This window comes from Pyrgilauda ruficollis, unplaced genomic scaffold, assembly GCF_017590135.1.
Source record: "Pyrgilauda ruficollis isolate IOZ18807 unplaced genomic scaffold, ASM1759013v1 scaffold244, whole genome shotgun sequence".
Taxonomy (NCBI): Eukaryota; Metazoa; Chordata; class Aves; order Passeriformes; family Passeridae; genus Pyrgilauda; species Pyrgilauda ruficollis.
The window spans coordinates 354,380-376,253 of NW_024523756.1; the positions used below are offsets into that span (position 1 = coordinate 354,380).

Sequence of the window (21,874 nt, forward strand, 5' to 3'; positions counted from 1 at the left end):
CTCCATGAGCTGCCCGCTGTCCCTGACAGTCACAGCCTCACCCCAGGGCCCCCAGAGCTGGGGGAGCAGACACTCAGGGGTGTCTCAGGCCAGCAGCAGGACGCGGTCACCCGGCCGTGCAGGGGTGCCCTGGCCAGCCCCCCAGCCCTGCACAGACCGGGGAGGCGATGCCCTCAATCAGACCCTTTATTCCCAAGGGTTGTACACAGCACAGACACACATCCCCTCCCCATGCACAGCCCCCCCAGCCCCAGCCCCGGGGGTTGCATAGAGAGCGGCCGGGTGGGGCCGAGGGGGGCAGAGCCAGCCCGCCCCGCGCCCCCCGCCCTGCGAGCCCCGGGGGCCCCAGGGTCCTGCCCTGCTCCCCCCGGGGCACCAGGCGGGGCCGGCCTCTCGTGTCCAAAGTGCAGCCCGGCCTCGGCCCAGCTCCGCCCCAATAAATTAAAAAGGTCCGAGTCCGGGTTAAAAAGGGGGCGCGGGGCTCACTCCTCGGGGGGCTCGGTGAGGAACGGGGAGGTGACGGCGTGGGCCTGGGCGATGGCCGCCAGCTCCTTGAGGAACTCGCTGAAGATGACGGCGCAGTAGACGGCGTTGCGCACGCGCAGGGCCTCGCCGTGCCGCGCCGGGGGGGCCAGGGGGTGCAGCCCCCCGTCCCGCAGCCCCTGCAGCGCCAGCTGCGCCGCGTGCCGCGCGCGCGTCGGGCTGTTGGCGTGGCGCAGCAGCAGCTCCCCCAGGGACGGCTTCCTGCTGCGGGCTGGGGCACACGGGGGGATCAGGGACACCGGGCTGGGGGGACGGGGGCACCCAGCCCCCAGCACAGCCCCCAGCCCAGACCCCAGGGACAGCTCGTGGCTGTGCGCACACAGGGGATGGCACCCAGCCCTCAGTGCAGCCCTCAGCCCCCCACACCATCTCCAGCCCTCCTCATCACACAACACACAACCCCCAGGCCCTCTCCCCAGTCCCTGCACAGACCCTGCACCCCACCCAGACACCAGACTCCCAAAGCAAGCCCCAGCCCTTGTACACTGCAGCATGCAGCCTACTGCACACCCCAAGCCCCCTGTGCAGCCCCCAGCCCCTACACAACACACTGTGCAGACCCCAGACCCCAGGCAACACACAGTGCAGCCCCCAGCCCCACGTGCCAGTCCCGGCTGCCTGCAGAACCCACAGCCCCCCACCCACGGCCATGTCCTCACCCAGGGTGTCCGTGCGCCGCAGGGCAGGGACAGCCCCGGGCCCCTCAGCCCAGTCCAGCCGCCCCCGGGCAATCAGGTACTTCTTGGCCTTGAAGAGCAGCGCTGGGAAATCCTCTTGAGTGGCAGCAAAGCTCTCGATCTTGTTCTTCACCGAGCCCAGCACCTGCAGGACCACAGCACAGGGGTCCCCACAGGAACAGGGGTCCCCATCAGATGGGGTGTTCCCTTGAGAACAGGGTACCCCCACAGGAAAGGGGGGGTCTCCACAGTAACAGGGGACCCAGAGGGGGTTACAGCCACAGGGGACATAGGGCAGGGGTGGGCTGGGCAGCACAGGGCAAACAGCACTCTTGGCATTAAAAAGGGTTAAAACCCTTTCCAACACCTTCCCATGACTCCATGAGGGTAGGGGCTCCCCGAGGGCCATACCTGGAGCAGGGACTTGACACTGGGCTGGAAGACCATGTTGGTGTTGAGCAGGAAGGAGCGGAGCAGGGGCTGGGGGTAGCAGGCCAGCTGGGCCACCAGCCCCGTCAGCAGGAAGTTGACATACAGAGAGTTGTGGGGCATGTTCTCCAGCTTCCCGAACAGCACTGACACGAAGGGGCCTGGGGACACGGGGGGGTCAGGCAGGGCCCCGCGGGGAGCTGGGACCCTCCGTGTCCCCCCGTGCCCACCTGTGAAGGGCTGGCTGGGGGGCGGCCCCACCGCCCGCGGCGGGCTGGCCACCACCTGCGCCAGGGGGTCTGGGGGCCGTGGCGGCGCCCGCCCGGTGCCTGCGTCCCCCTCAGGCAGCGCCGTGAAGCTGGCAAAGGCCTCCTCCTCCTCGTGGGACAAGGGCGGCTCAGGGGGTTCCGTGGGGGTGGCCGGGGTCCCCCCCACGCCCCCGTTCTGCATCTCGGCCTCAATCTCACGCAGCTCCTCCGTGAAGGTCTCGATGGAGACGCCGGCACCAGGGGGCTCGGCGGGCACGCGGGCCAGCAGCTCCTCCAACAGCGAGTCCACCGAGGGCAGAGGCTCCCAGCCAGGGGGCCGCGCCCGAGGGGCCCCGTTCGGTGCCCCCCCGCCGCCCTCCCCCTCGCCCTGGGGGCTCCGACGGACCTTCTTCACCACCACGTCCCCCTCCGGCCGCCCCGGCTCGGCCGCCCCGAGCGCCCCGTTCACCAGCGTCCCCCCCTCCCGGGGCTCGGGGCCAGGCCCCCCCGCCCTGGGCTCATCGCCCGCGAGGGGCCCCCCCAGCGCCTCCCGCGCCCCCTCCTCGGGCAGCCCCCGCTTCTTAGTCCGTGGGGTGGGGGGCCCCGGGGGCCGCCCCGGGGGGCTGTCGGGGTCGGGCGTGGGGCCGGGGGCACGGGGGTCCTCGCCGTCGTAGGGCGCCGACCAGACGCGGCAGGCCCAGGCGCAGCGGTCGATGCTGTGCCGCGCGTCCCGCAGGTACTCCAGGTAGTTCCTGTCCAGCTCCGCCACCTCGTCCCGGGGGCCGGGCCGGGAGGGGCTGCCCGCGGGGGGCCCGGGGGAGCGGGGGGCAGCAGCCTCGGCGGGGGCCGCGCCGGCCTGGCGCATGAAGAAGGAGAGGCGGGACGGCGTGGAGGGCTTCGGTGCCGGGGGAGCGTCTGCGCCGGGGCTGCCGTGGCCTGCAGGGGACGCGGGGTCAGCACCGGGGGGCAGCACCGGCCTGCGGGAATTGCAGGTGCCGCGGGGATGGTGGCACGAGGCTCAGCACTGAACTGGCAGAGGAATGGGGTCCCAGCGGCTGCAGGGGTGGCACAGGGGAGCCCAGTGCCAGGGCTCGAGTATGTGGGGATGGCATGGCACGGGGGAGTGTGCCAGGATGGGGTGAGGATGGGGCTCAAGTTGCCACAGGAATGGCACCAGGGGCTCAGTGCTGAGCTGGGACAGGGTCCAAGGGGACAGCAAGGCAGAGCTCAGCAATAGGACAGGACAGGGCCAGGGTATGAGGGGGCCATAGGGATGGCACAGCTGGGACTCATCCACAAGCTGGAGCAGAGGTGGGTTACAAGTGGCCATGGAGACCCCAGGAGAGGGCTCCACATCAAGCCAGGAGGAGGACAGGGTCTAAGGGGCCACAGGGATAGCATGGGACAGCTCAGTGCCAAGCCAGGGTAGGAAAGGAGTCTGAGGGGCAGCAGGGATCCTGGGAGAGGGCTCAGGGTCAGGCCAGGGGCCATGGGGAGTGTGGGCTGGGGCTCTGAGGGGCCACAGTGGCGTACCCCTGGCCCGGGCGGGGGGCTCCTCGTCCCGGTCGCGGGGCGGCGGGGGGCTCTCGGGCCGGCAGCAGCGCGGGATGAGGGACAGGAACTTGGCCGCTGTCTTCCCGTAGATGTCCAGGTCCCGCACCGCCCGCTTCTGGCTCAGCATCACATGGCTGCAGGGCAGCAGGTACCTGAGGGCAGGGTGGCACAGGGCAGCTGCAGGAGACACACGGGACAGGGACCCTCCACAGGACCCCAGCCCCTTCACAGTGGGGCAAATGATGTGGCTGCCTCACATCCGCATGCCCACCGGGGAGCAACTCCCCAGGCCCATCCCCGGAGCAGGCCAGCAGCAGGTGACCCCCAGCCCTCTCACCTGAGCACCAGCTGCAGCATCACATCCTCGCAGTTGAGGCTGAGCAGGGTCCGGAAGAGGCTCAGGGACACCATGCACAGCTGGGGACAGTGCAGGGTGTCAGAGGGGCAGCGGAGCAGGCAGGGGGCAGTGCCACCCGGCCCACGGCAGGACAGGGGAAGGGGATGGGAATGGGATGGGACAAGGATGGGGACATTGGGGATGGGACACAGATGAGGACGGGGATGTGGGGGGCACGGGGCTCACCCGGGAGTTGCTGTTGATGCGGCCCACCAGCGTGTCCAGGATGGTGGTGTTGTCGTGCCGGTGCAGCAGCACGAAGCGCAGGAAGGTTTTCAGCAGCGCTGTCTCACTGACGCTGCGCAGGAACAGGTCCAGGTATGCCGTGCTCGCAATCATCTCCTCCACCGAGGTCTGCAGGAGGGGCACGTGCAGCTGGGGGCCGCAGGGACGGGCGCCACGGGGCCCTGCCCACCCACACGGGCAGCGGTACGGGCAGGAGACCCCCATTCCACACCTGCTGCCGGGGTCCCTCACCTTGTGCAGCGCCGGCCCCATGACGGGCACGAGGAACCCGTTGTGGACGTAATCCACCAACTGCTTCTGCACCAGTGGGTGGGCGACCTGAGGGGCCGCAGGGGGGTCAGGCAGCCCCCTATGGGGCTGGGAGTCCCTCTCAGCAGCCCCTCAGCCCCACCTGGATGACGGCATTGCAGAACTCAAGCGAGTTCATGAAGAGGACGAGGGAGGAGACACCGATCCAGTCCTCGCGCCGCAGGAAGTGCCAGTCATCTCCTCGCACCTCGATCTTGCGGGGCAGGGAGGAGTACAGGGCGCTCAGGCCCGTGGCCAGCACCTGGGAACACATGTACTCGGCTGCCCCGCAGCCCCTCGCACCTCCGGCTGCTGCACCCAACCAGCCTTCTCCAAACCCCAGCAACCTGCCCCTCACAAACCTGCCCCACTCCAGCGCTCCAGGCAGGGCAGCTGGGCTGGTCCCTGCCCACCACTGAGCCCAGGGAGTGGTCCCCTCATCCCCAGCCCAGCACTGGGCCCTCCATCATCTCCAAGCCTCCCATCACCACCAAGTCCCCCTATCATCTCCAAGCACCCTGTTCCCAGGCCCCTCATCCCCAAGCTCTCCATCATCTCCAGGCTACTTGGAGGCTACTTGTCACCCCCAAGCCCCCCATCACTTGCGGACCTTCCAACACCCCCAGATCCCCCATCATCTCCAAGCCCTCTATCCCAAAGCTCTCCATCATTTGCAAGCTCTCCATCGCCCAGCTTCCATCATTCCCAAGCCCCCATAATCCCCAGCCCTGTCCCCCACCAACCCCAAGCCAGGGCAGGACTTCTCCCTCTGGGCCTGTCCATGGCTCTTGCCCGAGCTGGCCCAGCTCTGCCAGCAGTGCAGGGTCCCAGCAGCATCCCAGGGAGGGGACATCACCCTGGGGAGGGGAGCGCTGCCCCAGGAGGGGACGGCCCGCGGGGACGCGTACCGGGCAGAAGTAGGAGTTGTCGGTGATGGACTGGGCCACGGCGCGGTTGCTGGCAGACATGGCCATGATGAGCAGCAGCGCGTCCCGTGCCTGCTGGCCCCGTGTGCCCTCGTGGTGGATGAAGGGGATGAGGAGCGAGAAGATGATGAGGTTGGCGGGGCCCTGGTCCGTGTGGCTGTGGAAGAAGAGCTCCAGGATGGCCGGCTCGCGCGCCACGGAGACGCAGAGCTGGTTGAGCAGCAGCACCAGGCTGTTCTCCAGCGGGGCCGAGGCGGGCTCGGCGCACACGCTCAGCAGGCGCAGCAGCGGCGTCAGCACCGGCTTGTGCCGCAGCAGGGGCTGCCGGGCCTGGCTGATCAGCATCTCGTACAGCTTCAGCTGCTCCACCTGCACACGAGGACACGGAGGGAAAGGTACAGAGATCACCCGGTCCTGCTGTTCCTCCAGCACAACCCAGCCCACTCAGCTATGTCCCCAGGTGCCACATCCACATGGCTGTGAAATCCCCCCAGGGCTGGGGATTCCAGCACTGCCCTGGGCCATCTGTGACAGAGTTTTCAGGACAGCTCGGGTAGTTCAACCCCAATCCAACCTGAACTTGCCACGGGACAGTGCCCTGCCCTTGGCCAGGCTGACCCTCAACCCAGCACCTTCACCCTTCAGATCCAGCCTGTCCCAACCTCCCCACAAACCCCCCAGCAGCGCAGACCCCTGTGCTCCCCTCACTCAGACCTTCCTCTCCTCGGTGAAGTCGCCCTGCAGATGCCAGCACAGGAGCCGCTCCAGCAGGTTCTCAGCAGCCACAAACTCCAGGATGGGCCCGCAGGCCATGTCCCCGTCCCCCTGTGACCTGTCCTTGTCCCCGTCCCCCCAGGGCCGGTCCTCAGCCAGCAGATTCAGCATCTGGTAGGTGTTGTTGCGGACGGCACTGAGGTCATCGGGGGCCGGTTTGCTCCCGCGCCGCTCCAGGATCCGCAGCACCTGTGGGAGGGGGCCTGGCAGTGAGGGCTGGGGGCTGCAGGGTCGGGGGATCCTCACTGCCCCCAGCCCTGCTCACCTGTGCCCAGTGGTTCTTGAAGACCATGAGGCAGGTCTCGGGGTCAGCGGTGACGGGGGGCTGCAGGCTGGCGCTGCGGGGGGCTCGCTGCCCGCCCGCCCGAGGGGTCAGCTTGCTCAGCCAGCTCATCCTCTCCATCGGCACGGGGTCACACACAGCTCCGGGGCACCCCAGCCAGGCTGGACACGGCCTGGCACCACCGTGGGGGCACAGCGGAGCGGGCAGGGTGCCAGGGTCCTCTCTCCATGCTGCTGCCAGCGGGCTGCAGGGAGAGGGGCCGTCAGAGAGCCCAGCCCCACCTCACGGCCAGCAGCAGGGAGGGAGACAGAAGGGGAAGGAGGAGGGAAGCCAGGAAGGAAGAAAGTCAGGAGGAAAGGAAGGCAATCAAGAGGAAAGGCAGGCAGGAGAGACAGCAGTGGGAACTGGGCTGGGCAAGAGTGCTGGGGCAGTGGTGGCTGGAGGACTCTGGATCCCGGTCCTGCTCACACCCAGTACTGGACTTTAAACCGGGAACTGGCCCAGCATGGGTGTGGGGAGTACCCAGCAGCCACAGGAACACCAGGACAGCTGGGACAGCTGCCCACCCCCATGCTCAGCAGCACCCACGGCCGGCGCAGCACGACAGCGCTGCCAGGATATTTATAGTGCCCCGTGCCCCAGCACCACCAGTGCCACCGCAGGCACCAGCACGGGACTGAGCACTGAGGCCCCAGAGCCGGCAGCCCCGGCGTGCCTGGGGCAGAGACACGCCGCAGGGGCTCCCCAGTCCCCCACCAGCACATGGGGAGGGCAGTGCCTTTGAGAGCCAGTGCCACAGCCCTTGCATGGCGCTTGGGGAAGTGAAAGTGCCATTAAAGACACGCCAAACCACAGGGGCAGGAAGGGAAAGTGGCTGAAGCTGGGGCAGTGGGACACAGCACGGGCCTGTCTATTTATACCCAGCTCAGCCTGTCCCACCCACAGCCAGCGCTCGTGTGGCTGCTAAAGTTAGAGCCACTGAATGCCAGGGCAGTGCCAGCCCTGCCACCCAGCACGACGGCCCCAGCAGGAACACGGAGCCAAAGGCCTCACTGTGGCACACTGGGGGGTCCCTGTGCAGGGACCCGTGTGACATACGGCCAGAGCCATGCTGGCAGGACAGGGACACCAGCTGTCACCACTTCTCTCCTGATACCAGTGCCCCCTCACCCCAGCCTGACTGTGCCTGTCACATACCAAAGCACCCAGCCACTGGGGCACAGCAGGGGCTGTGGCACCACCCCAGTGTCACCTGGATGGGCTGTGGTGGGGCAGCACCCTCCACCGGGGCAGCAATTAGCCAGAGACAGGGGGGTGACCAGGTGCCACCAGACCAGGGAAAGGGACACTGCAGGCAGGGACACCGAGGGCACAGGGACATCAGGTGCCACCAGGGCAGGGACAGGGATACTGGGGCACGGCCACCATGGGCAGAGGATGGCACCCGGTGCCAGGAGGTTGTGGGTGATGAGCACCGGCCCCCCGATGCACCCGGGAACCGAAGCACCGTGCGGGGGTCACCGAGGGGTCGCCAGGGCGGTCGCCGGTCGGGCCGGTGGTCCGGGTGAGGCGGGGGGCTGTCCCAGCCCGGGGCTGCCCGCCGCGCCGGGGCCGCGGTCCCCAGCCCGCGGGAGGTGCTGCTCACTTGGGCATCCTCAGTCCCGGCGCCACGGAGACACCGGCACCGGGACGCCTGAGGCTCCGGGGTCACGCGCAACCGGGAGCCCTGGATGCCGCGGGGCCGGGCCGCCTACCTGGGTCAAGGTCGCGGCGGTCCCGTCCCGTCAGCGCCGCACCTGCGGAGGGCAGAGGAGGCGTCGGGCGCGGGGTCGGGACCCCCGGGAGGGACTGGGCCCCTCGCCCTCGGCACTGCGGCCCGCCCGGACCCGTCCCCGCCGCGGCCCCTCACCCCGACAGCGCCCGGGCCGGGCCGGTCCCTCCGGCCCCGCGCGGCCAAGGGCGGGCGGCGGCCCGGGCAGCCCGGCACCGCGGCAGAAGGGCGGCTGGACCTGCCCCGAGGCGGGCCCCGCGCTCCCGACGCCATCTTCCCGCCGCGCCCGACGCACCGCGCGCGCTGGCCACGCCCACCGCGGCCGGGCACGCCCACCGCGGCACGGGGACACGCCCACCGCGGCACGGGAATACGCCCACACGCCTCGGTGGGCGTGGCCTCTCCGGCAAAGTCCGAGCGCTCATTGGCTAGGCCGTGAGTGGGGCGGGGCCGGGGCGCGTGGGAACCGGGTACCGGGACAGGCGGTACCGGGACAGACGGTACCGGGTACCCTGTACGAGCACCCCCGGAGGGGGCATCCTCAGAAACCGGGAGCCCCTCTGCGCCGGGCAGCGGTAACCGGGCACTCAGGTGCTGGGGCTCCCGCCACCGAGAGCCCCAGTACGGGCACCGCTCGGAACCGGGCACCCCGCCGGCCCAGCCACCCCTGTACGGGGACCCCCCGTAACTGCGCACCCCAGTACCGGGTAACCCTGCACCGGATAACCCCTGCACACTGCACTTCTCGGAACTGAGCACCTCGGAATCCGGCACTCCGGTGCCGGGACCCCAGAACCCCTCTCCCGGGCACCCAGAAACGGGCCCTCCCTGGCCTGGACATCCTTGTGGCAGATAACCTTGTACCGGGCACCCCTGTGCCAGGCAGCCCCGTGCCAGGTGCTGGGACCCGCCGCCGGCTCTGCACCGGGCGCTGCCAGGCACCGGCTGTTGTTCCTGGAGGCTAACCTGGGCCCCGCACACCTGGCCGCGGCTCCGTGCCCCGGCGTGCCCGGTGGCCCTGGCACGGGGCTGCCTGGCACAGGTGTCCCAGGGGCCGGCGGGTACCTGGGGACCCCTCGTTGCTGGGACACGCCCGGTGCCGCAGGAGCCGCGTGGCTGCGTCCCTCGAGGAGCCACGCCCGGTACCGGGGCAGGCGGCAGCACCCGGCGGTGCTCAGGTGCAGGACCGCGCAAACCGGGACGCACAGGATTCCCGCCGAGAAGGATCCTGCCGGGACCCTCGGCTCCCTCCTGTCCTGCCGCTGGGCCGGGCTCTGGAGCCATGGCCACAGCCGGGGCTGGCACCGGCACCGGTCACGGCACGGGGTGAGCGGGGCACGGCGTGAGCGGGGCACGGCTGCTCCTGGGGGCTGGGGTACGGGACCCCCTCAGTCCCACAGGTGCTGGGGCCTGGCTGAGCCACAGAGCCACCGGCACCCGGGGCTGGGTGCGGGCAGAGGGGCCCCACACGGGGACAGAGCGACCCCCGGCCCCTCTGTGCCCCCAGCCGCGCTGCCACCCCCCGGAGCTGGAGCCTGGACCCCGCCGGGGACTGGCACTACAGGTGGATCAGCCTCATGGTGCTGCCCATCCTTTACAACTGGGTCGTCCTCATCCTCAGGTGCCAGGCGGGGGGGTTGGGGTGCGGGTGGGGGTGTCCTGGCCCCGTCCCAGCGATGCCCCTCGTACCCCAGGTGCTGCTTCCCCGAGGTGCAGGAGGCACACGCGGGGCTGTGGCAGGCCCTGGACGGGCTCAGCGACGCGCTGTACCTGCTGGACATCGCCGTGCACCTCCACACAGGTACGGACACACGGACACACGGACACACAGGTACACCGTCACACAGGTGTGTACACACACACGCACACAGACACACAGAAACACAGACGGGTACACAGACACACAGACACACACATACAGATACACACGGACACACAGGTGTGTACACACACACGGACACACACACGGACACACAGGTGCACAGACACACAGGTGTGTACACAGACATACACAGGTACGTACACACATAAACGCACAGGTGTGTAGCTGTACATACACACATGTGTGCAGATGTGTACACACACGCACACACAGAGACATGCAGGTGTGTACCTGTACACACACACAAACACACACGTGTGCAGGTGTGTACATGTACATACACACACACACACAATGTGCAGGTGTGTACATGTATATACACACACATTGTGCAGGTGTGTACCTGTACACACACACAAACACACACGTGTGCAGGTGTGTACATGTACATACACACACACACACAATGTGCAGGTGTGTACATGAACGTACACACAGGTGCACTCCCACCCTGTACAGCCACCCCCAGCCCCACACAGAGGATGTCTGGGTGGGTGGGTGGTCTTGAGTCTCGGCACCCACCACTCAGCCCCATGGCAGCCCAGGGAGCCACCAGTGGCATCCCCCAGGGTGCCCACCCAGGGTTCCTGTGCCTCCCTGTGCCCCAGGCTGGGCACCTGCGTGGGCCCCTCTGCGAGCCCTCTCCCATCCCAGGCAGGTCCCGAGCAGCCCCTGCCCTCCAGGACAAATCCCCTGGAGTGCCGTGGCTGCCCCGGCTGCCCTCCCAGGTTTCCTGGAGGACGGGATCCTGGTGCAGGACGTCAGCCGGACGCGGCGGCGCTATCTGGCCTCCTGGACCTTCCCCTGGGATGTGATGGCCGTGCTGCCCACCGAGCTGCTCTGTCTGCTCCCAGGGGTCCCGAGGGTCCCTGGGGTGCCAGCAGCACGTGCCAACCGCTGCCTGCGGGTGCCGCGGCTCTTCGAGGCCTTCGACCGGTGTGAGACGCGCACGGCCTGGCCCAACGTGTTCCGCATGGCCAAGCTGATGCTGTACCTGCTGCTGGGCATCCACTGGCACGGCTGCCTCTACTTGGCGCTGTCGGCACGCCTGGGGCTGGGCGCTGACCCCTGGGTCTGCCCCAGCTTCACGCGACTGCTGCGCCGCTACCTGCACAGCTTCTACTTCTCCACGCTGGTCCTGGCCATGGTGGGCGACACGCCGGAGCCGCAGCGCGAGGAGGAGCTCCTCTTCCTCACCGCCGGCTTCCTCCTGGCCGTGCTGGGCTTCGCCACCATCACCGGCAGCATCAGCACCGTCATCGTGAACCTCAGCTCGTCCGCCACCGCCTTCTACCCCGACGCGGGGCCGGTGCGGCGGTACCTGCGGGCGCGGGGCGTGGACGGGCGGCTGGCGGGGCGCGTGGTGCGCTGGCACCAGCACCTGCGGGCGCAGCGCAAGCTGCCGGCCGAGTGGGACGCGCTGCAGCACCTGCCGCGGGGGCTGCGGGCCGAGGTGGCGGCCGGCGTGCACCTGGCGGCCCTGCGGCGCGTGGGGCTGTTCCGCGGGTGGGAGCACGGCGTGCTGCGGCAGCTGGTGCTGCGCCTGCGGCCGCAGGTCTTCGGCCCCGGCGAGTTCGTGTGCCGGCGCGGGGACGTGGGCCGCGAGATGTACTTCATCCGCGAGGGCCGCCTGGCCGTGGTGGCCGAGGACGGCGTCACGCAGCTGGCCGTGCTGGGCGAGGGGCTCTACTTCGGGGAGATCAGCCTCATCAACATCAAGGGTGAGCTCCACGCTGCGCCCCGGCGCTGCCCCGTGGTCCCCTCGGGCTCACGGCCCCTGCCCCACAGGCAACATGGCAGGGAACCGGCGCACGGCCAACATCCTGAGCATCGGCTACTCAGACCTGTTCTGCCTGGGCAAGGAGGACCTGGCGGAGGTGCTGGCCGAGTTCCCCCGTGCCCGCGCTGCCATGGAGGCCAAGGGCCGGGAGCTGCTGCTGCGCATGGGCCAGCTCGACACCGCAGCTGAGGCGGCGGCACTGGCGGCTGGGGCCGAGGCGGAGCGGCGGCTGCAGGGGCTGGAGGTGGCCCTGGAGGGGCTCCAGACACGGGCAGCCCGGCTGCTGGCACAGCTGGAGGCCAGTGCCCTGCGCATGGCCCTGCGCGTCCGGCGCCTCGAGGGACGGCTGCAGCTGCGGGACAGGGCAGTGCGGGACAGAGCGGTGCGGGACCGGGCAGTGCAGGACAGGGCAGTGCGGGACAGGGCGGTGCGGGCAGATGGGGCAGCAGGAGCGGCCTCACCGCAGCAGCCTGCCGGCCCACAGGGTCCTACGTGGGGACAGGGCCCCCCCAGAGTGCAGGGTTCCAAGGCTCAGGCTGTCCTCAGGGCACACGGTCCTCCCCGGGAACAGGGTCCCTCCGAGGGGCAGGGTGCCCCCAGGGCACAGGGTCCTGCCCGCGAGCCAGGTTCTGCAGGAGGACAGGGTCCCACTGGGGTGCAGGGCCCCTCCAAGGCACAGGGTCCCCACAGAGCACAGGGTCCCAGCGACATGCAAGGTGCTCCCAAAGCACAGGATAGCCCCATGGTGCAGGGGCCCCTCAGGGCACGGGGTCCTCGTGGCGTGTATGGTCTCAGGAGGGCACCGGCTCTGCTCAAGGCACATGGTACCCCCATGGTAGAGGGTCCCCTCAGGGCACAGGAGCTGCCCAGGGCACGGAGGCAGACTGGGACACGAGGTCCCAGTGGCATGCATGGTCCTAGCAGGGCACAGGCTCTCCCCGGGGCACGGGGTCCCTCTTGGTCACAGAGGTCCAGAGGGGCGCATGATGTCCCCGGGGCTCAGGGGGTTGGGGTCCCACGAGGGGTGGGGGTGCCGCGGGACTAGCGCCGCGGTGCTGAGGGGTGACCTGGAGGGGGACACAGCAGCCACCACTGTTGTCGGGTGACACCAACAGTTGCTGTTGCGGGAACGGGACCGGGAGAGGAAGGAGCCGGGATGGGGCCGGGTCAGGGTCACGGAGTTTCGCAGCTCGGGACCCCCAGCCCCGCCGGGCCGTCCCCCAGCCGCAGGGACGCGGTGACAGACACCGCGATGGTGGCCGTCGCCCGGTGCCTCAAGAGCGTTCCCAGCGAGCCCCCCCAAGCTGCCCGACCCGCCCGGGATTCGGGGGGAACCGCACGCCCCGGTACTCCCCGAGCCCCGCTCCCGGTACTCTCCGTGGCCCCGCCCGGCCCCCACCGCCCCGGGCTCCCCCCGCCGCCGCCACCGCCCCCCGCCCCCGGCCCGCCCCGCGCCGGGCGCCGCCCCCGCCTATCCACCGGCGGCTCCGAGCGGATCGGAGCCTCGTCCCTGCCGGAGCCTCCCGGTGCCTGATCCTTCCCGGTGCCTCCTGCCGGAGGAAGGGCGGGGGGAGGCGGGGGGGTCCCCGCCATGGACCCCCGGCCCCTCAACGAGTCCCTGCAGGAGATGCTCTGCCGCTCCGGGAACGGCACCGGGAACGGACCCGGCACCGGCACCGGCAACGGGACCAACAGGACGCTCTGCGACCTCCTCCGCAGGGGCCTCCGCGGGCCCCCGGCGCCCAGAGGTGAGAGCGGGGGCGGGGGGAAGGAGCGGGATGGACCCGGGAGGGGACCCCCCCTCCGTGCCCGGCCCTGCGCTCCCCGCGCTCCGTCCCGCCGTGCCGCCCCGGTGCCCGCCGCCCTGCGCTCCGGTTCTCCCGCTCCCCGACCGGTGCCGCCCCGTCCCCGCCGTGCCCCTCAGCAGCAGGCACCCACCATCCCCGATCCCCGCGCCCCGGCCGCGGGCTCGGTGGCCCCGGCGCTGCCCGGGGGTTCCGGTGCGGATCTGGCGCTGCCGGGGGGAGCACGCCGGGCTGTGCCGGTGGCAGCAGGAGGGCGGAGGGGACTCCGACAGGGACGCCGCGGACACAGACAGCGCCCGCCCCGTACCCCTGCTCCACTGCCGGGGCCGGGACCTCCCGCTGGACCCTCGACTGGGACCACCCCATCCCACCCCCCGGCTGGGGCCCCTGCTCCGGCTCGTCACTCCGCTCTCCGGGCAGGACGTCCCCGGTCCCCGCGCCGCCGGGGGAGCCGAGGCTCAGCACCGAGGCGGAGGGTGGGCGGGATGGGGGCACCCAGCTGGATGAGGGTCCCTCAGCCTCACGGAATTGAGCCGAGGGGCGTGGAGCTCACCCCGAACCCCCGCGGCTGCCACACGGGGGGGAAACGATGCACTCATCTGATGGGTCCCACCGAGCCCGCGCCGTTCACGTCGGAGCCCCGGTGTCCCAGAGCCTGGGCCTGTGCTGGGGCGCCTTTGGGTGCCTTCAGAGCCTGTCTGGGGGACCACCGGGCTACCCTCGGGGTGCCATGGAAATGTCTCTGTGGCGGCCTCGGGAGTGCTTCCAGAGTGCCTCTAGGGTGCCACCTGGGTGCCTCCGGGGTGCCCCGGGGTGCCAGTGCAGCGCGGTGCCCCGCTGCCCGCAGAGCTGGACGTGGCGGTGCGGGTGGTGCTCTACGTGCTGATCTTCGTGCTGAGCGTCGGGGGCAACGCGCTGGTGGTGGCCGTGCTGGCGCTGAACCGGCGGCTGCGCACCGTCACCAACTGCTTCCTGCTGTCGCTGGCCCTGAGTGACCTGCTCCTGGCGCTGTGCTGCATGCCCTTCACCCTGCTGCCCGGCCTCATGGGCGCCTTCATCTTCGGCGACGTCGTCTGCAAGCTCGTGGCCTACCTCATGGGTAGGGTGGGGCACACGGGGGCTTGTCCCCTCTCATGGCTGGGGTGAGGCACGGTGGGGCCCCATCCCTTCCTTGTGGGTACCTGGGGGCACAGGGAGGGGGCTCGTCCCTGCCCCGTGGACACGCGGGGGGTTATCCCTACCTCGTGGGTGCACGGAGTACAGCGGGGGGCTCCAGGAGGAGGTCACGCCGTGCCCACCGACACCCCCCGCTGCCCACAGGGGTCTCGGTGGCCGTGTCCACCTTCAGCCTGGTGGCCATCGCCATCGAGCGCTACAGTGCCATCTGCAACCCGCTGCAGTCGCGCGCCTGGCAGACGCGGTCCCACGCGTGCCGCGTCATCGCGGGCACCTGGGCGCTGGCGGCGCTGCTGATGCTGCCCTACGCCGTGTACAGCACCACGCGGCCCGCCGCCCCCCGCCCGCCCCCCGCACAGTGCACCCACCACTGGCCCAGCGAGCGCGTCCGGCAGGTCTGGTGAGTGCCGGCAGGGAGGGGGAACGCGGCCCTGAGGGGACGCCGGGTGACGGGGGCCACCTGTCCCAGGTACGTGCTGCTGCTCCTCGTGCTGTTCTTCATCCCGGGCGTGGTGATGACGGTGGCGTACGGGCTCATCTCCCGCGAGCTCTACCGGGGCATCCGCTTCGAGCTGGACGTCAAGGGGGAGGTGGCAGGTGAGGGGATGGGGCAGGGGTGACACCGGGGGTGACGCCTGGCTTGACTCCTGTGTGGGCAGAGCGCCCACCCCAGCAGGAGGGGCAGGGCCGAGCCTTCATCCCTGCTCCCCACAGTGGTGTGCTCCTCGGGGACACCCCCCTTTCCCGGGGACCTCCTTGTAGCCTCGGGGTGCAGCATGTCCCCACGGTGCCATTTCCACGTCCCCCGCACCCCCTCCCCTCCTCCTGGAGGGTGCTCCCGCGGTGCTGGGGTGCCGTGCCCGTGACCATGCCTCCTCACTCCGCAGCCCCGCGTGGCACTGGGGGGGACCGAGCCCCCGCCTGCGACGAGGGTGACGGGTGCTACCTGCAGCTGTCGCGTCCGGGCGCGGCTCTGGAGCTGCGGGCGCTGGGGGCGGCCGCGCAGCAGGACCGGGCTCGCATCAACAGCTCGGGGGCGCAGCTGGCGGCCAAGCGGCGCGTGATCCGCATGCTGGTGGTCATCGTGGCCATGTTCTTCCTCTGCTGGCTGCCCATCTTCGCCGCCAACACCTGGCGTGCCTTCGCCCCGCGGGCAGCCCAGCGGGCGCTCTCGGGCACCCCCATCGCCTTCATCCACCTGCTGTCCTACACGTCGGCCTGCGCCAACCCCCTCATCTACTGCTTCATGAACCGCCGCTTCCGAAAGGCCTTCGGGGCCACCTGCGCGGGCTGGGGCTGCCGCCGCGCCTGCCCCCGCCGCCCGCCCGAGGACGAGCCCCCCATGGCCAGCGCCTCGCTCTCCAAGTTCAGCTACACCACCGTCAGCAGCCTGGGGCCCCCCTGAGCCGGCCCCCCGAGCGGGACCCCCCGAGCCCCCGTGGCCAGCACCTTTCTCTCCGAGCTCAGCTACACCTTCCTCAGCAGCCTGGGACCCCTGAGCTAGCCCCCCTTGGGCCCCCCAACACCAGCGCCCGGCCCCCCCGAGCTGCACACCCCCAGCAGGACCCCCCGAGCATGAACCCCTGCCCTGCCAGCACCCCCGTGCCCCGCCCCGGTGTACCCCCAGCCGCCCGCCCTCCCGGGACACCCTGGCCCAGCACCCCCGCTCCATCCCGAGCCCCGGCTGGGTGGCGGCGAGGAGCGGGCGGGAGGAGCCCTGGGCCGGGCAGGTGGGAGGCTGAGGGAGGTCGGGCCAGCCCAGCTCAGCCCAGCCCGGGGTCTCCCCGCGCTGCCCCCCGGCTACGGTCACAATAAACTGACCCCGTGCCCAGCTGCGCCGCTGCTCCCAGCGCTCCTGCCCGCCGGCACGGAGGCTCCGCGGGGCAGAACCGGGCGGGACGAGGGGTCAGCACCGCGCGAGGCTCGGGGGCTGCGGGCTGGGAGGCTCCGCGGTGGGAGCTGCTGAGCCGGGCGGCGGCGGCAGCTGGGGGGAAGGAACCCCCTGTCCGGTGCACCCAATGCCGCCCCGGGGGGGTGACCGTACAGGACTGACCGTACAGGGGGGGTGACCGCACGCAGGGGAGGGGACCCCGGGAACGCCGCCAGCCCCAAGACTCCATCTCCCAGCGTGCACCGCGGCCTTACATAGGCCCGGCGCCTTCATTTGCATACGGCTCCCCGCCCCGGGTGGCCACGCCTCAGCCCCTGTGACATTGGCCACGCCCCTTAGGCGGCCACGCCCCCGCCCCTCTCGGCCATGGCGCCGGGGGCGGGCACTGTCCCCGACCTTGCCCTCCCCCTTTGCGGCCTTGCTCCGCCCCCTCGCCCATAAATGGCGGCGCCCGGCCCCGCCCCCGAGCCGGCCCCGCCCCTCTCGGCCATGGCGGCCGGGGCTCGGGCCCCGCTGCCGCTGCCACCGCTGCCACCGCTGCCAGCCCTGTCACCGCGCCCACCGCTGCCAGCCCTGTCACCGCGCCCACCGCTGCCAGCCCTGCTGTCCTTGCCGCTGCCGCTGGCCCTGGCCGCGCTGGCGCTGCTGGCGCTGCCGGTGTCGGCGGGGTCGCCGCCCGGCCCCGAGCAGCAGCTGGCGGCGGCGGCGCCGCGCTGGGGCTGGCGGAACGTGTCGTGCCCGGCCTGCCGGGTGCTCTTCGGGGCGCTGGACCTGGCGCTGCAGGTGGGCACGGGGCACCGGGACACCGGGCCACGCACGGCATGGGAGGACATCGGGACACCGGGACACCGGGACGGGAGGAGCGGGGACAGGAGCGGGGACAGGAGCGGGGACAGAGGGGACGGGACAGGGACGGGACAGGGACAGGAACGGGACAGGAACGGGACAGGGACGGGACAGGCCGGGCCAGTCCCTCGTGACGGGCCGGGGCAGGGATAGGCCAGGACAGGTCGGGGCTTGTGACAGACACGAGACCGGATCGGGAATGGGGACAGGGACGGGCGGGGACGGGGAGTGACAGGCTGGGACGGCTAAAGAGCAGCGGGGACGGGCGGGGCCACGCCAGCGGCTCCGCTCGGGGCAACGGGGACCGGCTGGGACGGGAACAGGAACCGGGCCGGGGACCGGCTGGGACGGGAACAGGAACCGGGCTAGGGACGGGCTGGGGCGGGGACGGGAGGGGAGGGAGGAGGGGACCGGGCTGGGGACCAGAGGGGCTGGGGGACCGTGTGGATCCCTTCTGGCATCGGGATGTCCAGCTGAATGGGCCGGGGTGGCTGGCGGGTGTGGGACACTGACAGAGCTGGGGGTACAGAGATGGCAGCCGGGGTGCCATGCCCATCCCGGGGGTCCCCTGCCCCTCCCGGGGGTACCGTGCCCATCCCGGGGGTGCCGTGCCCATCCCGGGGGTGCTGTTCCCATCCCGGGGATGCTGTACCCATCCCGGGGGTACCGTGCCCATCCCGGGGATGCTGACGGGCACAGGCCAGTGACAGCAGCTGGGTTCGGTGTGCAGGGTCTGTCCTGGGCAGCAGAGGGGGAGGCCAGCGGGGCTGTCCGGAGGTTGGGGTGCCGGGCCGATCCCCAGTGTCCATCCCCTGCAGCTGGAGCCGAACGTGGCACGCGTGGGGCGCGTGGCGTCGCGGCTGTGCCAGGAGCTGCGGCTGGCGCGGCCGCCCGTGTGCCGCCAGGCCGTGCAGCTCTTCCAGGGCGACGTGGTGGCCGCCTGGGCTCGCTCCGTGCTGCGCCCGCCCGAGGCCTGCGGGCTCCTGCTGGGTCCCCGCTGCGGCCACTGGGACATCCTGGGCGCCTGGAACCTGTCCCTGCCCGCCGCCCCCAAGCCGCCGGTGCGGCCCCCCGCGCCGCCGCCGCCCGGAGCGCCCACCGCCCGCATCCTCTTCCTCACGGACCTGCACTGGGACCGGCAGTACGCGCCGGGCAGCGCCGCCGCCTGCCCCGACCCGCTGTGCTGCCGCGGGGCGCCCGGCGAGGGGCCGGGGGCGGCGGGCTTCTGGGGCAGCTACAGCAAGTGCGACCTTCCCCTGCACACCATCGACGCGCTGCTGGCCCAGCTGCCCAACGGCACCGGCAACGGCACCGGCGGCTTCGCGGCAGCGTACTGGACCGGGGACATCCCCGCGCACGACGTGTGGCAGCAGAGCCGCGGGGACCAGCTGCGCGCCCTGCGCACGGTGACGGCCCTGCTGCGCGCCCGCCTCGGGGGGCTGCGCGTCTTCCCCGCCGTGGGCAACCACGAGGCCACGCCGGTGAACGCCTTCCCGCCGCCCTACGTGCGCGGCAACCGCTCGGCCGCCTGGCTGTACGACGCCATGGCCGAGGCCTGGCAGCACTGGCTGCCCCCCGCCGCCCTGCGCACCCTGCGGTGGGCACCGGCCCGGGGGCTCCCTCTGCTCGGGGAGTTCGTGCGGTGTGGGGGTTCTGGGCTACTGGGGGCCTGGGTCTGTGGCATTTGGGGTACCGGGATCAGGGGACCCAGGGCTGGAGGCTCCAGACTGGGGGGCTCTGGGCTGACGGTGTTTGGGGAGCTGCAGTAGCACAGATTGGGGGCTCAGAGCGGGGCACTCCGGGCTATTGGGGGCTCAGGGTAGCAGGACACAGCGTGGTCTCCATGCTGGAGGGGCAGTGGGGGTACCAGGGCAGCTGGAGCTGGATGCAGATGTCTCAGCTTCTTGGGGGGAGAGGTGCAAGGAGCGGGGTCATGGCTGCTGTGGTCCACAGAGGGCTGTGGGGTAACGGGGGCTCCAGGCTGGGGCTGTAGGGCTGGAGTGGGTGGGCAGTGTGGGTGGCAGAGCTGGGGGTCCCTGGGATGGGTGCAGTGTCTGTGGCTCAGGGGACGCAGCACTGACCCCCCTTTTCCACACAGGGCTGGCGGGTTCTACACGGCACAGGTCTGGCCTGGGCTGCGCCTCGTCTCCCTCAACATGAACTTCTGCTCCCAAGCCAACTTCTGGCTCCTCATCAATGCCACTGACCCGGCAGGGCAGCTCCAGTGGCTCATGGGGGTCCTGGCAGATGCTGAGCGTGATGGGGAGAAGGTGTGAGGGGGTTCTGGGAGGACACAGGGGGTCCCGGTGGGCCCCAGGCAAACCTCCAACCATGGCTCCCTGCCCACAGGTGCACATCATCGGGCACATCCCCCCAGCCCACTGTCTGCGCAGCTGGAGCTGGAACTACTACCGCATCGTCAGCAGGTCAGTGCCTGAGCCCTGCCCAGACCCTGCACCACGTGCCAGACCCCTGACCGTGTGCCCCACCCCACCTGCCAGACCCCCATTCCGTGCCCTGGCCTCCATCCCCATGTGCTGGACCCCTGTCCATGTGTCCTCGACCTCCACACCAGACCCCCCGCCCCACAAGCCAGAGCCTGGCTCCACACCCTGAACTCCCATCCCACAATGGTCCCCCTGCCCTACACAACAGACCCCTGCCCCATATGCTGGACCTCTGCACCGGACTTCACCCCACACCCTGGGCTCTCTCTCCGTGTGCCATCCCATGCACCAGACTGCCCGCCCCCTGTGCCTGACCCCCACCCCATGAACCCTGGGCCCCCACACCACACGCCAGACCGAGGGCCAGGGTTGGGGTTCCAGGGTGGGGGTCTGGGGATGCCACCCCCGCTCACCCCACAGGTTCGAGGGCACCATCGCAGCGCAGTTCTTTGGGCACACACACCTGGACGAGTTCGAGTTGTTCTACGACGAGGAGACGCTGTCACGTCCCGTCTCCATCGCCTTCATCGCACCGAGCGTCACCACCTACATCAGCCTCAACCCCGGTGCGCCCCAAGCCCCGCCGTGTGCCCCCCCACAGCACCCTGCTCCCCGGTGCTGACCGTCCCTCCCGCCGCAGGGTACCGCGTCTACGAGGTGGCCGGCTCCTACCCCGGGAGCTCCCACGCGGTCCTGGACCACGAGACCTTCATCCTCAACCTGACGGAGGCCAACGCGGCGCCCCCGGGCACCGCCCCGCGCTGGCGGCGGCTCTACGGCGCACGCGAGGCCTACGGGCTGCCTGCGGCCTTCCCGGCTGACTGGGACCGGCTGGTGCGGCGCATGCAGGACGACGAGCCGCTCTTCCAGCTCTTCTGGTTCCACCTGCACAAGGGGCACCCGCCCCGCGAGCCCTGCGGCGGCCCCTGCAAGGCCGCCCTGCTCTGCGCCCTGCGCTCCGGCCGCGCCGCCAACCCCGCGCTCTGCCGGCCCCTGCGCCCCGCGCTGCCCTTCCCGCGCATCCAGGAGCTCTGGCACCAGCGGCGGCTCTGCTGAGCCAGGGGCCGGCAGCGGCAGGGGCTGGGACGTGGTCACACCAGGAGCTCCTGGGACATGGTGACACTGGGAACCCTTGGGACTTGGTGACACCAGGAGCTCCCGGGATGTGGCCACACCGGGAGCCTTTGGGATGTGGTGACACCAGGAGCTCCTGGGATGTGGCCACACCGGGAGCCTTTGGGATGTGGTGACACCAGGAGCTCCTGGGATGTGGCCACACCGGGAGCCTTTGGGATGTGGTGACACCAGGAGCTCCTGGGACGTGGTCACCCTGGGAGCTCCTGGGACATGGTGACACCGGGAGCTCCCGGGACATGGTCACACCGAGAGCTCCTGGGAGATGGGGATCCTGGGAGCTCCCGGGATGTGGCCACACTGGGAGCAGGGTCAGCAGTGGTCTCACTGCAAGCAGGGCAGGGACACGGTTACACAGGGAGCAGCACTGTAGCCAGCACAGGTCACAGCAGGAGCGGGGTTGGGAGCGGGATTGGTACAAGGTCACTGGGAGTGAGGTCAGGATTGGCACGTGGTCCCCATGTCCCACCAGTTACACAATAAAGGCACAGTGGACACCAACACCCCTCCTAATCCTCTCCACCAGGACTGGAACTGGGGTCAGGATCAGCATGTAGTACTCATGCTCCCATCACCCCTCAGTACAGGGGTGATGGACCCCACTGTCCTTCATCCTCCTCATTGCAATTCTCAGCCACAACTTAGGGAGACCCAAATCAGGGATGCTGGGGCCCCACCACTCCGCCTCCTTGTCGTAATTCTCACCCACTGGAATCACAGTTGGGATCAGCTCGTGATCCCTGTACTCACATCACACCCCTAATACGGTGTGGATGG

General features: G+C 70.6%; 4 protein-coding genes across 6 annotated transcripts; 3 read left to right on the forward strand and 1 right to left on the reverse strand.

Annotated features, from left to right (window-relative positions):
* Positions 1-172: 172 nt before the first annotated feature.
* FHIP1B (FHF complex subunit HOOK interacting protein 1B) lies at positions 173-8,270 on the reverse strand. 2 transcript variants are annotated; one of them, XM_041470312.1, is made up of 13 exons: positions 8,120-8,270; positions 6,348-6,609; positions 6,023-6,271; positions 5,291-5,677; positions 4,486-4,596; positions 4,326-4,412; positions 4,035-4,202; positions 3,789-3,868; positions 3,431-3,603; positions 1,880-2,833; positions 1,632-1,810; positions 1,203-1,365; positions 173-754 (listed from the first exon to the last, which is right to left on the reverse strand). In XM_041470312.1, exons 2-13 carry the CDS (start codon positions 6,483-6,485, stop codon positions 483-485), a joined length of 2,961 nt encoding a protein of 986 aa, XP_041326246.1. In that variant the 5' UTR covers positions 6,486-6,609; positions 8,120-8,270; the 3' UTR covers positions 173-482. The 2 variants fall into 2 exon arrangements, with proteins under 2 accessions (XP_041326246.1, XP_041326245.1); XM_041470311.1 differs by having other exon boundaries at positions 4,486-4,644.
* CNGA4 (cyclic nucleotide gated channel subunit alpha 4) lies at positions 8,096-13,332 on the forward strand. The gene is made up of 8 exons (XM_041470323.1): positions 8,096-8,524; positions 8,569-8,711; positions 9,644-9,757; positions 9,831-9,937; positions 10,747-11,739; positions 11,807-12,165; positions 12,382-12,581; positions 13,002-13,332. Exons 1-8 carry the CDS (start codon positions 8,096-8,098, stop codon positions 13,330-13,332), a joined length of 2,676 nt encoding a protein of 891 aa, XP_041326257.1.
* Positions 13,333-13,379: 47 nt separating this feature from the next.
* On the forward strand, positions 13,380-16,227 carry CCKBR (cholecystokinin B receptor). The gene is made up of 5 exons (XM_041470320.1): positions 13,380-13,546; positions 14,451-14,702; positions 14,924-15,179; positions 15,249-15,376; positions 15,667-16,227. The coding sequence occupies exons 1-5, from the start codon at positions 13,390-13,392 to the stop codon at positions 16,182-16,184; spliced, it is 1,311 nt and encodes a 436-aa protein (XP_041326254.1). The 5' UTR covers positions 13,380-13,389; the 3' UTR covers positions 16,185-16,227.
* A 910-nt stretch (positions 16,228-17,137) lies between these two features.
* SMPD1 (sphingomyelin phosphodiesterase 1) lies at positions 17,138-21,598 on the forward strand. 2 transcript variants are annotated; one of them, XM_041470307.1, is made up of 7 exons: positions 17,151-17,192; positions 17,229-17,453; positions 18,335-19,113; positions 19,615-19,786; positions 19,866-19,942; positions 20,384-20,529; positions 20,604-21,598. In XM_041470307.1, the coding sequence occupies exons 1-7, from the start codon at positions 17,160-17,162 to the stop codon at positions 21,017-21,019; spliced, it is 1,848 nt and encodes a 615-aa protein (XP_041326241.1). In that variant the 5' UTR covers positions 17,151-17,159; the 3' UTR covers positions 21,020-21,598. The 2 variants fall into 2 exon arrangements, with proteins under 2 accessions (XP_041326240.1, XP_041326241.1); XM_041470306.1 differs by having other exon boundaries at positions 17,138-17,453.
* Positions 21,599-21,874: the final 276 nt, after the last annotated feature.

Excerpts from the sequence above, each read along its gene's own strand:
- CNGA4 (XM_041470323.1), top strand. The coding sequence starts at position 8,096 with ATGCCGCGGGGCCGGGCCGCCTACCTGGGTCAAGGTCGCGGCGGTCCC. Across the intron at positions 9,758-9,830 it reads TGGGTCGTCCTCATCCTCAG|GTGCTGCTTCCCCGAGGTGC; the intron begins GTGCCAGGCGGG and ends CTCGTACCCCAG. Across the intron at positions 12,582-13,001 it reads GCACGGGGTCCTCGTGGCGT|CCCCGCCGGGCCGTCCCCCA; the intron begins GTATGGTCTCAG and ends CGGGACCCCCAG.
- CCKBR (XM_041470320.1), top strand. The coding sequence starts at position 13,390 with ATGGACCCCCGGCCCCTCAACGAGTCCCTGCAGGAGATGCTCTGCCGC. Across the intron at positions 14,703-14,923 it reads GCTCGTGGCCTACCTCATGG|GGGTCTCGGTGGCCGTGTCC; the intron begins GTAGGGTGGGGC and ends CGCTGCCCACAG. Across the intron at positions 15,180-15,248 it reads GAGCGCGTCCGGCAGGTCTG|GTACGTGCTGCTGCTCCTCG; the intron begins GTGAGTGCCGGC and ends CACCTGTCCCAG.
- FHIP1B (XM_041470311.1), bottom strand. The coding sequence starts at position 6,485 with ATGGAGAGGATGAGCTGGCTGAGCAAGCTGACCCCTCGGGCGGGCGGG. Across the intron at positions 3,869-4,034 it reads GCATCAACAGCAACTCCCGG|CTGTGCATGGTGTCCCTGAG; the intron begins GTGAGCCCCGTG and ends CACTGTCCCCAG. Across the intron at positions 1,366-1,631 it reads GTGTCAAGTCCCTGCTCCAG|GTGCTGGGCTCGGTGAAGAA; the intron begins GTATGGCCCTCG and ends GTGGTCCTGCAG.
- SMPD1 (XM_041470306.1), top strand. The coding sequence starts at position 17,160 with ATGGCGGCCGGGGCTCGGGCCCCGCTGCCGCTGCCACCGCTGCCACCG. Across the intron at positions 19,114-19,614 it reads GCCGCCCTGCGCACCCTGCG|GGCTGGCGGGTTCTACACGG; the intron begins GTGGGCACCGGC and ends TTTTCCACACAG. Across the intron at positions 20,530-20,603 it reads CTACATCAGCCTCAACCCCG|GGTACCGCGTCTACGAGGTG; the intron begins GTGCGCCCCAAG and ends CTCCCGCCGCAG.